This window comes from Pygocentrus nattereri, chromosome 15 (assembly GCF_015220715.1).
Source record: "Pygocentrus nattereri isolate fPygNat1 chromosome 15, fPygNat1.pri, whole genome shotgun sequence".
Taxonomy (NCBI): domain Eukaryota; kingdom Metazoa; phylum Chordata; class Actinopteri; order Characiformes; family Serrasalmidae; genus Pygocentrus; species Pygocentrus nattereri.
In genome coordinates, this window is record NC_051225.1 from 9,092,720 (window position 1) to 9,107,674 (window position 14,955).

Consider the following 14,955-nt stretch of genomic DNA (forward strand, 5'->3'; position numbering starts at 1 on the left):
TTCTCTCTCTTTCATTCTCGCTTTCTCTCTCCCCTTCTTCCTGCACTGTTCTCTTTCATTACCTCCAATCTCCCTCTACAAGTATCTCCAGACATGCAAATAGAAAATATCCTGTTCTGTGTTCTCAGTAATTGAATTCTCAGCCTGATCTAAACAGATTAAGTCCTGCACGAGAACTTTCTTCAGTCAGACTGAGCACACTGCGTAGACAAACATCAGAATCAGAATGACAGCCAGCATCTTCAATTACCGGCATCTGCTAAATTATCCTCTTAATGGGAAAAAAATGTTGATCAGTGGTTGACTTTAATTTGGAGTTTCCTTTGATGGAAGGCATTTAGTGCCTTCCAGCAAAGAACAGTAGGAATCCAGAAACTTTAAAGCACTGACCGTGACTTTGATGTTATTTGTGTAGTTTTAAAAGTTTTAGCGTCTCATGGATTGGCCTTGTTTTTGACATTTCCCCTCTCTCTCTCTCCCTCTCTCTCTCTCTGTATACACACACTATATTTCCAAAAGTATTCGGTCATCTGCCTTCACATGCATATGAACTTTAGTGAGATCCCATTCTTAATCTGTGATGTCGGCCCACCCTTTGCAGCTATAACAGCCATTCTTTCAGATGCGCATTTGTGAGGTCAGACATTGATGTTGGACGAGAAGGCCTGGCTCTCAGTCGCCGCTCTAATTCATCCCAAAGGTGTTCTATCGGGTTGAGGTCGGGACTCTGTGCAGGCCAGTCAAGTTCTTCCCCACCAAACTGGCTCATCCATGTCTTTATGGACCTTGCGCAGTCATGTCGGAACAGGAAGGGGCCGTCCCTGAACTGTTCCCAGAAAAGGAGTACAAAATTGATCAAAATCTCTTGGTCTGCTGAAGCATTAAGAGTTCCTTTCACTGGAACTAAGGGGCCAAGCCCAACTCCTGACAAACAACCCCACACCATAATCCCCACAATTACCATTCTCCCGGTAACTGCCAAACCCAGACTCAACCATCAGATTGCCAGATGGAGAAGCGTGGTTCGTCACTCCAGAGAACACGTCACCTACCACTTCATGGCTGAGTTGCTGTCATTCTTGATCGCTTCCATTTTGTTATAATACGTCTGAGAGTTGACAGTGGAATATCTAGTAGTGAGGAAATTTCATGACTGGACTCAGCCATGAAGTGACAGACCACATAAAGTTACAGATTGGGGTTGTGGAGTATGTGTGAGGCACATAGTGTCATATAAGTTACCAACTCTCTGCTGACTCAATAACCGCAGAGTTCCAAACCTCCTCTCGCTTTAACATCAGCACAAAAACTGTGCGCTGGGAGCTTCATGATAGGGTTTCCATGGCCTGCATGCAAGTTTTACATCATCAAACACAATGCCAAGCATCAGAGTGATGTAAAGCACATTGGAATCACGCTTCTCTATCTGACAGTCCGATGAAAGAGTCTGGGTTTGGCAAATGCTAGGAAAATGATACCTGCCTGACTGCGTTGTGCCAACTATAAAGTTTGGTTGAGGAGGGATAATGCTATGGGGATGTTTTTCAGGGGTTGGCCCAGGCCTCTTAGTTCCAGTGAAGAGAAATCTTTACGCTTCAACATACCAAGGCTTTTTGGCCAATTGAATGCTTGCAACTTTGTAGGAACAGTTTTGGCAAGACCCTTTTCAGTTCCAGCATGACTGAGCCCCAGAGCACAAAGCAAGGTTCATAAAGGCATGGTTGGATGAGTTTGGTGTGGAAGAACATGACTCGCCCACACAGAGCCCTGACCTCAAGCCCATCACACACCTTTGGGATGAACTAGAACAGAGATTGCGAGCCAGGCCCTCTCGTCAAACATCAGTGTTTATTTAAGATTACTTACATTACAACTTGACATGGTTGAGGACACTGTGTGATAATTTGGTCATGGGCTTTACATGCTAATTGATGAGGTGAAAGCTTCCATTGTGTGTTAGCTACATTAGCCTTGTAGCTCCAGAACAAAGCTAAAGAAGCAAACTTCAGACACCAAACACATCATGGCTAATTGAGTACATTTGAGGGTTCACTCGCTGGGCTGGACCATGAGCAATGAGAGCATTGCAGTCACAATGTTTTGGACGCACAATGACCTCAACTCAACTCAACTCAACTCAAATTTATTTGTAAAGCACTTTAAAAACAACAGAGGCTGCAACAAAGTGCTGAACACTGCAGGTATAAAACAGACATATAGAACAGTAAACCAATAAAACCATACAAATAAAATAATTTAAGCTATAAACAGTAAGAAAGTAAATATAAATAAAACCATACACAAATAAGATGCAGGAATAAAAATTATGTTAAATGAAAGGCCAAGGAATAAAAGTGGGTTTTGAGGCTGGTTTTAAAACCTGTTCATAATCACGATAAATGTTATACTACAGAAATTTTATATTTGCAGTGAATTATATTATTACATTCTGTCTGTTTATATACATTCCAAAATAAATTAACATTTTAGGATATTCAGATTTATTTTTTTTAAGTTTTATTTTATTTCATGCAAAGTAAAAGTCAGAATTTCACTAAGTCAGATGGATTACAGGCTGAAAATCACAGTTTTAAGCAAAGTCTATTCAAGATGTATATTGTCGCTGTCCAAAGAAAAACATGTATCTTTTACCTTCCTACATTATTTGAGTACAACATTGTGTGAATTTTACATGATAAATGGACCAATAAATGCACCAAAATAGCTTAGAACTAAATCTCTTTCCATTGACGTACATTTACGTAAAGAACGTTTTTGCCCTCTCCTGTAAAGTTACTGTTTTGGAGATACATGGTTTTCTTTGGACAGTGATAATATACAGTAATAACAGATAAACCTATGGCACCGTGCATGAGCAAGGAACACGTGACCATGTAAGTCCTGGTAGACCACCACAGCTGTCGCTATCAGATAAACGGCACTTAAAGCTTTCACCTTTGAGAGAGAGGAGAAGCTGCTTCAGATCTGAAAACATCCACAGGTGTTTCTGTCCATCCTTCCACTCAACATTGAATTCCACTAAATGCTGATAAATTAGACATTTTATTTAGTTACTGAGGCTTGTATGCAATTTTCTGTTAAATACATGTTTTCTGATTTTAGCATGATACTGAAAAATGAATATCTTGAACTTAATGGCTGTTGTGGCTGGAAATTAAATGAAGGATGCTCTCTAACTTTTGTAAGTGGATTGTCTTATATCTGATTTAATCTAAATGAATAACTTGGGACTTCATGGCCATTTTGACTGCAAATGAAGTAAATTAAGTTAAAAATGAATCAAAGACATATTTATAGCACATAAAAGTACTCAGTTATAGAATGGCTTCTATTTTTGGCTCATAGATGAGTACGATCAGATAATTGGAGGTATATACGCTGCTGAAGCAGTGAGGAAAGGCATGGGAAGGTAATTGTAAGGTCTTAGGCCAAATGTGCTTTCTATTCTTCTGCACCAATTTGGCTCATTTCCACTGATCACTTCTCCGAATAGATGGGCTGCGGATGACAATTAAACAGTTGGTGAGGCAAGAGGTACTGTGTGCCTGTGTGCTTTGATCTCTTTCAGAAGGAAGCCTTGAGTGCATTGTGCTGGTGTCAGTGGTCCAGGTCTGCCCTGCTGGATCTTTGCGAACCCCCTACTCGCTCTTTGGAGCACTGAACATTGCACTTAACAATTCAACTCCGGAACAAAAGAACACACACCTGTGTCCTCCTCACCCTCTACACCCACTCACACCGAGAGATAAGCACTCACCGTCATGCAGAACAGAAGAGCTTTCATGCCGAGTCGCCTGCGTGTGCGTTTTCAATAGAAATGAAAGTTTCAGGATCAAACAAAAGAAGCTTTTGAAGCTCAGAATTGAAAATAATGTCATTCGAGCTCTTTAAGAATTTGTACTGGTCTGTAGGAGCGCAGCAAGTGACAGTATGAAGTTTGGTTTGAAGGACACTGTGCCTCACTCAGAATTGAAAAACATTCCTGCTTTATCTTCATCTTAATCTTTAAGCGTCTGCCCTAGTCTGATGTACAGCAGCTTGAAGTGTTCTGTGATTATGTTGTGTTGGTGTGAGATGTGGCAAGTAGGAGAGAAATGTCTCTAAAAATATGTCGGTATTGCAGAAAAGTCACTTTTTTGTGCCAAAGAGACGTCACGTTGAGATTGTGTTTTTGTAGCAGCTTGTGTTTCTCAGTTTTAGTGCTATTTTAAGCACTAAAAGCCAGAATTGAGGCCTTCGGCACCTCATTCTTTCTTATTCATTCATAGTAGGCACACTATATGGACAAAGGTATTGGGACACCTACACATTACACCTACAGGGGCTTTTATAACATCCTATTCTAAGTCTATAGGCATTAATATGGACTTGGTCCCCCTTTGTATTTTTACATTAAATGAGTAAATGAACAGATTTGCGGATAAAATAATTAGCAACATATTCAAGAGCAGTATTATTATCATTATTATTATTATTATTATTATTATTTATTATTAGTGTTATAAAGTATCTGGTAATAAGAGATGCCCTTCATCGTAAAGCTGTGACCTTGATTTACAGAAGAATTAAACTTAGGTGAGACCAGAAAAGAGACACAATCATACTGTCAAAAAAGATTTAAACCATTGTTTCACTTTCCTCCTTACAAAACACCTATTTTTTAAAATGTACTTTGAGTAAACATTAAGAACATCATTATTTCTAGCATAAAATCAGCCAAAGTCAGTCAAGTCATACATAAGAGACTGTATTTCACACACAGGATTTCCACCTGGATAAATTAAGTTTGTAGTAGTTGAAATAGGATATCTCAGTCACTATCCCACTATCCCAGTCACTCAGCTATTTTAATTTGAAACTTTTTGTGATGATTTCTTGCACTCAGATATTTTACTGGCTCCTGCCTCCATCTATTTGCCTAATGGGCATGTCTTTCCACTTGTTTTACTTACCATCTCTGTGATTTCTGAAGTTAAATGCCAAGCTTTGTTATTGGCGTTTTTATTGCATTGTCTATTTCTTTGTTTGTTCTAACCTCACTGGTCATTACAATGGCCTCTTTTACACCAGATTTAGTAATATAAATTGGGCTAACATAATTAAATCAAGTTAGTAAATCAAGTTCAACAGCTTTTAATGACCGGAGATAGAAATGTGATAGCAGATTTTTTTTTTAACAAAGTTCGGTCAGTTTATGTACATTTTGTTGGATCGGCTAATGGCCTTAGTTTGAAAGAAAGTCATTTTCTTTTGTGGAAATACATTCCATATTTTTAGTTCAGGCAAAGAATGAATTTAAGCGCAGGTACTGAATAATTCATAGAAGTTACTGAATTATTAATAGATGCTGAATAATTTGTGGGCGTCGCCTCACAACAAGGAGGGCCTGGGTTCGATTCCCTGGCCGGGTGACCAGGGTCCTTTCTGTGTGGAGTTTGCATGTTCTCCCCGTGTCTACATGGATTTCCTCCCACAGTCCAAAGAAGTACCGTTGGGCAAATTGGAGATGCTAAATTGTGTGTGTGAAGGTATATGTCTGCGTGTCTGCCCTGTGATGGACTGGTGATCTGATTAGATTGTTTATTTATTTTAAGGATCCCCATCAGTTATTGTGGTAGCCACTATTCTTCCTGGGGTGCAGTAGACAAAACAAAAGAAAAACAAAAGAAGACAGAGAAAACAAAAAAAAGAAACTGAAAAATAAAAAGGAGACAGTGTAACCATAACATAACACGACTGAAAACTGAAAAGTCATACTATTTTGTGTGTGTGTGTTTGTGAATAATTTGTAGTAGTTATTGAATAATTCATAGTAAATGCTGAATAATTAGAACCCCAATTCCAATGAAGTTGGGACGTTATGTAAAACATAAATAAAAACAGAATAAGATGATTAGCAAATCCTTTTCAACCTATATGACAACTGATACCCCGGACTGTTGAGCAACTGAAGTTGTACATCAAGCAAGAATGGGAAAGAATTCCACCTACAAAGCTCCAACAATTAGTGTCCTCAGTTCCCAAACGCTTATTGTGTGTTGTTAAAGGAAAGGTGATGTAACACAGTGGTAAACACGCCCCTGTCCCAACTTCTTTGAAACGTTCTTTACAGTGGTGGTGATAGGAACCAGAGGTCTTGATGTCTACAACATAAACACAAAAAGTGAACCTACACACTTAATGCACTGTTATGTGCTGTTGATAATGATAAATAGCTGTTTATGTACTACGTTGCCTTCCAACAGCCTTAAATATCATTTAATTATGCAGATTTGTTGACAAATGGTGGAATGTCCATGTATTATTAATAACTGAATAATAAGCCTAGAGATTAAGGGGTTAAAGGGGTTTCATGAACTCATGTTGAACTCATGTTTCCACATTGAACCTGACTGATCGCCTCTGTCGTTTACTCAGGAGCTCCCCCTGGAGCCCGGGGGGCAGGATGGCTACGTCCTGCTGCTGGTCCTCTTGTCCATCTTCCTTGGGGGGACGCTGGTCCTGCTGTCCGTCCTGCTGATTGCCTGCCGCCGCTGCTGTGAGGGTGACCGGCGCTACACCCGGTGAGACAAGAGTGCACCTGATTTCCACATGAGTAAAATGCATTACACCTACACAGCTATTGCCCAAAGTAAGTAAAGTGAAAGACGAAACTGTGTGGTTCTAATATTTTTTTATTCACATGGAAATTATGTCTACAGCTCATGCACTAATGCAAGGAATGTGTTTCTTCTTTCAGTGTAAATTAATTAAGCCTTCCAGGAGCACCCCTGCCTTATTTTGGTACTTTTCCTGCTCTGACACACTTGATACAGCCAATCAGATGATTAACAAGCCATTTCTGAGGGGAAGTGATTGTGCAGGGTAAACACTAAATCATGCAGGCAGGGCTGCTGCAGCACCAGCACTGATTTTTATTATATGTTCTAATGCATTTATTCACAAGCATCATATAAACCTCACGACCAATGACTAAATTCTGCTCCAATTCAAATGATGACAAGTGCTAATAACACACATTCCAAGCTTTATTTGTCACAAGGTGGCATGTGCTACAAAAAAAGTGGCACATGCCCATAAGAAATGGTATATGGCATAGTATGGATTTCAAATATATGACATATATTAGCACACATGAACTTCCCTTATATCCCTTATTTTGTAACATATGGCAATATATGTGACACATATGCCAACTATTATCCTAGCTATTACTACTACTAATACTACTGCTATTAATATTAGTAGTATAGTCATTTGTAGGTAGTTTGACCAGAGGAGGATGGGTCCCCCCTGGTGAGCCTGGTTCCTCCCAAGGGGGGGGGGGGTTTACATTCTTGTTAAAACTTTGTCTTTTCTGGAATTCTGAATTCTGTGAAGCTGCTTTGTGACAACATCCGTGGTAAAAAGCGCTATACACATAAACTTGACTTGATGATTTGATATTTTGAAATTGGCCATTCAAATATGGGACAAATATTTCAGCTGTATATAAACTTATACAAGCATATACGTTTAACACTTCTATTCAAAAATATATGATACATATACTTTTTTTTGGTATTTTTTGGCTTTAAAAGATATATATTAGATATTGAGAACATGTATGATCTATATATTATGCTTATATGCCCAATATTTGACACTTGCATCTATGTACACTACATATATGACCATATATCAGATTTTTGTATGGGTGCTTGTGGCCCCTCAGTAGACAGAGTGCACCGTCAATGAAATAAATGGCTAGCATCGGATATGTATCCCGTGCTGCAGAGCAGAAAAGGAGTGTACAAAAACTATAGAGCCAAAAAAGGCAGTAGGGACATTCTAATGGACCTGCATGCTGTAGGAGATATTGCCTATTCAGTGAGTGTATAATGGATAGCACTGAGATGGCTAATGACTTCAGTTTGTTCATGATGAGTTTAGCTTGTGCCTAAGGCCTGTTACAGAATCTGATGGTTAAAAAATAGCAAGTGCTTCCTGTCCAAGTACAGAAGGATACATAAATCAATGGTTTCCCCATATTTTGCTCAGTTTTCCTCTTTCTCCAGTCATCGTCAATCAGCTAAGACGTGTGCTCTGGAGCTACGGCGCTAATGTAGCTAAAAAGTTAGCTTTTACCATCAGGTTTGCATTGTGCAAGCCGCATGCTTTTAGCCTCATTTAAATCATACTAAGTTTTTAACTCACCTCAAATAGGCTTGATCATGTAGCATCTGACGCTGTTAAAAATATACAGTTAACAAAATTCAGGCTTCTAAATTACTAATGCTACTCTTTGTTTTTATTGATAATTTTATGTCATACAGGGTCAAGGATGACATGAGCATGTCTATTTGAGATTACTTAACAACTTAATATGTTTTTAGGCCATTGTAAATTGATGTAGGCATGCAGTGTGCGCAACACTAAACAGCTTAAAGGGGAAGTCCATCAATTTTTCCAAAATTTCTGAATGATTCTGTACTTGAGATGTAAACAGAGTCATTCAGAGTGGTTTGAAATGATTCATTGCAAAGAAACTTTCATGTTTCTTACAGACTTACTGATTTCTTTACAGTGGTGGTGATGGGAACCAGGGGTCACGATGTCTACAACACAAATATTATTTTATTCCCTATCCCAAACCACCAGTGAGAGGTTTATGTAATGCTGAGTGAGTCTATGTAATGTTGTCATGGTAAGTTGCCATAAATCTGAAGAAAAAAAAAAAACAAGTTTTCTTTGGGGACTATTTTGCCTCATAACATGCTGCATGTACCCCGTCCACCATGAATGGATGAAAATATGTGGATTAAAATATATTTTAAGCCAAAACTTCATAAAACAATGTCTCAGACATCAGGCAGCATATAGCTAACCATTTCATGTAAGAACCTTCTGTGAGGGAGTTTTCAGATGTCTGGTTCCTATCACCACCACTGTGAACAGTTCTAGCTTCAAGTTTCTCTAGAACAGAGAATTTCATACCAAAGCACTCTGAATGACTTTGTGTCCGTTCTCAAAAACTTAATTATGTAAAATTCTTTGAAAAATGAGTAGAGTTCCCCTTTAATGCTTTCATCGATAGCTACATTCGTCTCATAGCTCTGGTGGAAAACTACACATTCATTGTTTGAGTACATTTTTGAGAAAACTGTAAATTTTATTTTTGGCTGAACCTCAGCTTGAATATCTACTGTGATGGTGGGATGCTGGTTCTTTGCTGTTCTTTCTGTTATTTTGCTTACATCGATCTTCAGTGCCAAGTTCACAGTTCTGTGTGCCGTGCCTTTCTGTCAGGGGCAGGAGTGTTATCTTCCTTCCCCCTGTGCTGGTCTGTTTGAGTGAGTGAGTGTGGTAGCTGAGAGGTACTGAGTGTGCCCGCGCCCCGACTGGGCTGGAGCACTGCAGCTCCCACAAATGACGAGGCTAATGAGATCTCATAGCAGCCATCAGCCATGATTAATCTCTCCTGGCGCGCGGAGCACGCTCCAACACCCACTCACACATAGTGGAGCAGAGTCAGAGAGTACATTGCTGTGGACTGAAAAAGCACCCCCAGTTTATCCTCACTGCTACACGCTCCCATATGGACAGAGAATTTGTCTCTCAGAAAACATGGATTACTGCATGTGCAGACGGAGCAGCGGGCCCTCTAGAGGGCAGGCGATATATCTGACCTCACATTGCATGATATGCTTCACGATGCTTATCTTCTCAGAACAGACAAAATGCGCCAGCTATAAAGCAGATGAAAGACTATGATAAAGTACAGGTGTATGCAAACGTTTGGGTGCCACTGGTCAAATTACATGTGCCCGTGGTCAAATCAACAGGTTGATTTGTAAAAAAAACTCTACAGAAAACTTCTGAACGTTTGCATGCATAAGTACGGCTTATCTGCTGAATACAACATATTGGAATAAAATAATAAATATTTAAATGAAATGCGGCCTGTACAAACATTTATAGCACATTTAATATTTTACATGTTTCGTTTTTTCCTAATATGTTAAACTTAGCAAATAAACAGAAATTGTGCATTAAAAATTTCAGAAAAAAAATGCCGTATCAGTTCAAAGTTAAAGCGCAATTCCACCAATTTTTCAACATTTCTGTGTGTGTTAGTGGTTGGTATATAAACAAAGTCATGCAGAGTGGTTTAGTGTGAAACGCCTCTTTGCTGAGAAAACTGCTGACTGTGATTTCTTTACAGTGGTGGCGATAGGAACCAGGGGTCTCCTTGTCTACAACTCAAATATCGCCCTTTTATTTACAAATCAAAACCACCAGTGAAACTACACGTGTCTTCTGAGTTTTTATATGGAACACTGGTGATGGTCAAATAGCGGTAAATCTGGAAACCGAAAGTTTAATTGGGGACTACTTTGCCTTATAACAGGGGTCCTGGATGGTGTCCAGTACAGTTGGGAGGTTTCCCCTCTCAAACACACCCACTAAATCTGGCAATTAAGAGACAAATGTAATCAGGTATTTTGGAGCAGTTAAATCACCAAACTGTGCTGGACACAGGCCCTCCAGGAATGGAGGTGTGCACCCCTACCTTATAACACCCTACATGTAAACATGATATGTCTCTCCACCATTAATAGACTTTGAAAGTTACATCATAACCAAAAAGTTGATCTCAAAACTGTCATAGAATAATGTCTCAGACATGAGGCGGCGTATTCAGAGCCATTTCCTGTAATAATTTTCTATAAGGGAGCTTTTTTTTTACGGTTGGACGTCTGGTTCCTATCACCACCACTGTAAAGGAATCTGAGTCAGTATGTTTCTCTACAGTGAACCATTTTACCATTTTAGCCACTCTGAATTACGTTGTTTGCATCTCAACCCTTTAATTAAGCAGAGTTTTTGAAAAATCGATAAATCAACAAAACATGTCATTTGACCTTGGGTGTTCAGTTTCATACAACTGTATGAGGACAAATTTATTTTGGTGTTTGCAAAAATGAATGGTTTAAGAAGGATCACTGGGAATAAGATGGCATAATGGGCTGCCGTCCAGTCAGCTGCTCTTTATTATGGGGTTCGGTTACTGTAGTCTTGTTGGAGTTTTTTATCATAACTGATCTAAAGTCATTTCATGTCATTCGGATGACTGTTATTCTTTCTCTGTGTTGAAGGTTCATTCTCTGCTTCAGAGCCAGTGATGATCCGGAGAAGACCACCGCCTCCTATCTCGAGGAGTCTCAGCCTGTACATGGTATGATGGGACTGGCTTATTAGGGCTATTGTACCTAAAAATGTTAGGATAAAATTAACAGTGCTTTATCAGGCCAAACACAGTCAGCCCTATAATTACTGGCACCCTTAATTAAGATGATTTTGCAGTTACGCAGCTTAATCTCCTGCTAAAAACACCCTACACTATACCAATAAGAGTCCTTGGGCAAGACTCCTGTAAAAAAAAAAGATCAAATTGTCGCTCTGGATAAGAGCGTCAGCCAAATGCCGTAGATGAAGTGAAATGAAAAACATTTCCAACTTTTAACTTATTAAAAATACATTTTTTTATGTCCACACAGCTTAAAAGACAAAAATTCTTTAGTTGCATTTTATGCATGAGAGGTACTAATAATGGTTTTGTTTAAGAATAAGGTGTTTTGTTTTTTTGCTCAAGTTTTCAGTGTGAGAAGTTTATTCTTGTGAGTGCCAAGAATAATTATATAGCAGTGATACACATTAATTTTCATAATATGGGTATTACTCAACACGTACCTTTTAATATTTTCTGTTGTTCCCCTTTGGGCCTTAAAGCAGTTAATATTGCCATGTTGCTATATATTTGCTTTACGTTATTTAATTCTTTAAATGTGATAACTGCATAATTAATTACATAACTGATTGTGTAATAGCTTTATTTGATGTATGGTCTGTATTGACAGGTTTGAGTTTGCACTTTTTCCATTTGTTTTGATGTCAGAAAATGGCAAACATTTTGAAATAAAAAATAAATCTCCTCTTTAGCTTACAAAAACACAAATATGATGAACATTAAAATCTGTATTTTACACATGATTTTTCGGTTTGATTCATTTTTACATTTACGGCATTTGGCTGACGCTCTTATCCAGAGCGACTTACAATTTGATTGCTTTACACAGGTAGGCCAAGGTAGTGTTAGGAGTCTTGCCCAAGGACTCTTATTGGTATAGTGTATGGTGCTTACCCAGGTGGGGGATTGAACCCCAGTCTACAGTGTAGAAGGCAAAGGTCTTAACCACTACACTACACCAACCACATTCAATGGGCTACGTGTGAGAAATAACGAACACTTTACGATTGGTTATTGCCAACTGTTCAGAATTTAGAACCATTTTTGCCAACTGTGTTTGCACACTGTGAAATTAGACCCCTGCAATTAACCCATCCGTGCAGTGAAACACCCACATGCATGCACGCTAGTGAACACACATGCAAGGGGGCAGTGAGCACACTTGCCCAGAGCAGTGGGCAGCCCTATCCACGACGCACGGGGAGCAATTGGGGGTTAGGTGTCTTGCTCAAGTGCACTTCAGTCATGGACTGTCAGCTGAGGGGATCGAACCGCTGACCTTCCAGTCACAGGGCTGGTTCCCTAACCTTCAGCCCAGGACTACACCCCCCCCCCCCCTACTACTTCAAAGGGTTATAGGTCACCTCATTTTCTTTAAAATAGAAACTGGTGGGCAAATGTTTCAGCACCTGCTCATTGACCACTAGCGTGTTCATTGTAGTTATTGTCTGTGATAATTGAGCATATGCTCCAGATGTGGCAGACAGAGATTACTGTGAAAAACTATTATATTTACATTAATCAAGCACATTTTTACAGTTGGTATGTGTTTAGGAAGGTGGGATAATGTACCTCATTGGCATGTTCGGTCTCTTCTCTGCAGAAATCACTATCCGTGTGGATGAGTCAGACTGTGTGTCAGCGGGCAGCTCCCACGACGCAGAGACCGAGCGCTTTCTGTCCACGGGGACCACGGGCCGCCGGGTCTCCTTCAACGAGGCTGCGCTCTTCGACCACAACAAGAAGACGCAGGAGAAAGGTCGAAGGTCAGCCGCCCACTCGCCCTCGCCTCCCTCTGTCTCTTGAGCCGAACAGTGTTATTCCCTTTTATTAACCTCTTAAACCCGCGGGCCAGTACATGTTCACACGTTCAGCTCCTCACTCTCACAACTGCAGAACACACCCGTTAGTTTTAGCTATCAAATAATCCATAAGGGTTCCTGAATGATATGCATTATGATTAATAACTGGATTATAGACCTGGGTTTAAGGGTTTAAGAGTCCAGAGAAGAGACAAAGAGAGTAAAAGAGAAAGAGGGAAAACAAAGAGAGACAGAGAAAGCAGATGAGAGAGATGGGTGGAAAGAAGTGAGTGACAGAGAAAGAATGGAATGTAATTGAGAAAGAGAAAGAGAGAAGCGACAGAATAGAGAGATGAAGAGAGTGCGAAAGAGAACAGAGAATGAGAGAAAAAGGTGGAAGAGAGCAAAGAGGGCAAGGGAGAGAGAAAAGGACAGAAAGGGAGAAACAGTGAAAGAGAAGAGATGAAAGAGAGAAAGAAAATGGAAGAAAAAAAGAGAGAGAAGGGGAGAATGAGAAAGAAAAAGTGAGAAAAGAGAGCAGGCAGAAAGGGAGAGAGAGAAAAGAGAAGAGAGATAAAGAGAAATTGAGAAAGAGAAAGGGAGAGGGAGAATGGAAAAAGACAGAAGAGAGAGAGAAATAGAGTGAAAGTGTGAGAAGAGATGAAAGAGAAAAAGAGGAAAGAAAAAATGGAAGTGAGAATGAGAGAGAGAGAGAGAAAGAGAGATAAAGATTGAGTGAGAGAGAAAAGGGAGAGGGAGAAAAGCAAAAAAGACAGGCGAGAGAGAGGGAGTGAGAAAGAAAAAGAAAGGAGAGTAAAGGTGGAACAGAGAAAGAGTGAAAGAGAAAAGGAGAAAGGGAGAAGAGACTGAATGAGGGGAAAAAAGAAAGAGAAGGGGAGATCAGAGAGAGGGATAGAGAAAAGAGAGACAAAGAGAAGGGCAATAAAGAGAAGACAGAAAATGAGGTAAAAGAGAGAGAGAAGGGAGAGAAAGTGGAAGAGAGACAATGGGAGATGGAGAAAAAGAGACACGGAATGAGAAAAAAAAGAGTGAGAGAAGTAAAAGTAAACAAGAAAAAGAAAAGCGAGATCAGAGAGAGAAAGAGGGGTAGAGAGAAGAGAAAGGAGAGAAATAAAGAGAATGAGAAAGACATAAAGTGAGAGATAAAAAGAGAGAGAAAAGGAAAGAGATAAAGAAAGATAAAGAGAGAGAGAACGGGATAGATAAAGTGAGAGAAAGGGAAAGAGATGAAGCGAGAGAGAGAGAGAGAGAGAGAGAGAGAGAAAGGGAGAGATAAACTGAGAAGAGAGAGATAAAAAGACAGTGATAAAGAGAGAGAGAAAGGGATAGATAAAGTGAGCGAGATAGTGAGAGAGAAATGGAAAGAGATAAAGAGAGAGAGAAAGGGAGAAAGAGAGAGAGGTAAAGAGAGAGAGAAAGGGATAGATAAAGTGAGAGATAAAAAGAGAGATAAAGTGAGCGATAAAAGGAAAGAGAAAGGGATAAATAAAGTGAGAGAGATAAAGTGAGGGATAAAAAGAGAGAGAAAGGGATAAAGAGAGAGAGATAAAGAGAGATTGAAAGGGATAGATAAAGTGAGGGATAAAGAGAGAGAGAAAGGGATAGATAAAGTGAGAGAGAAAGGGTGAGATAAACAGATAAAAAGAGATAAAGGAATAGATAAAGTGAGAGATAAAGAGAGGGGGAGAGAGAGGGAGAGAGATAAAGTGACAGAAAGGGAGAGAGATAAAGGAGAAAAAGAAAGGGAGAGAGAGAGTGATAAAGAGAGACAGAGAAAGAGAGAGAGTGAGAGAGAAACCGTAGTAAACTGTAAGCGACTGT

The 14,955-nt window shown here is 39.6% G+C and overlaps 1 protein-coding gene across 3 annotated transcripts in view; it reads left to right on the forward strand.

The window, feature by feature from the left end:
* Nucleotides 1-14,955, forward strand: part of cbarpb (CACN subunit beta associated regulatory protein b) — a 35,877-nt gene that overhangs the window by 5,217 nt on the left and 15,705 nt on the right. For all 3 annotated transcript variants that reach the window (XM_017701385.2, XM_037545338.1, XM_017701386.2), the window contains exons 3-5: nucleotides 6,439-6,584; nucleotides 11,160-11,239; nucleotides 12,915-13,077. In XM_017701385.2, the coding sequence (XP_017556874.1) occupies nucleotides 6,439-6,584; nucleotides 11,160-11,239; nucleotides 12,915-13,077 (389 nt within the window). The remainder of the gene's footprint in view (nucleotides 1-6,438; nucleotides 6,585-11,159; nucleotides 11,240-12,914; nucleotides 13,078-14,955) is intronic.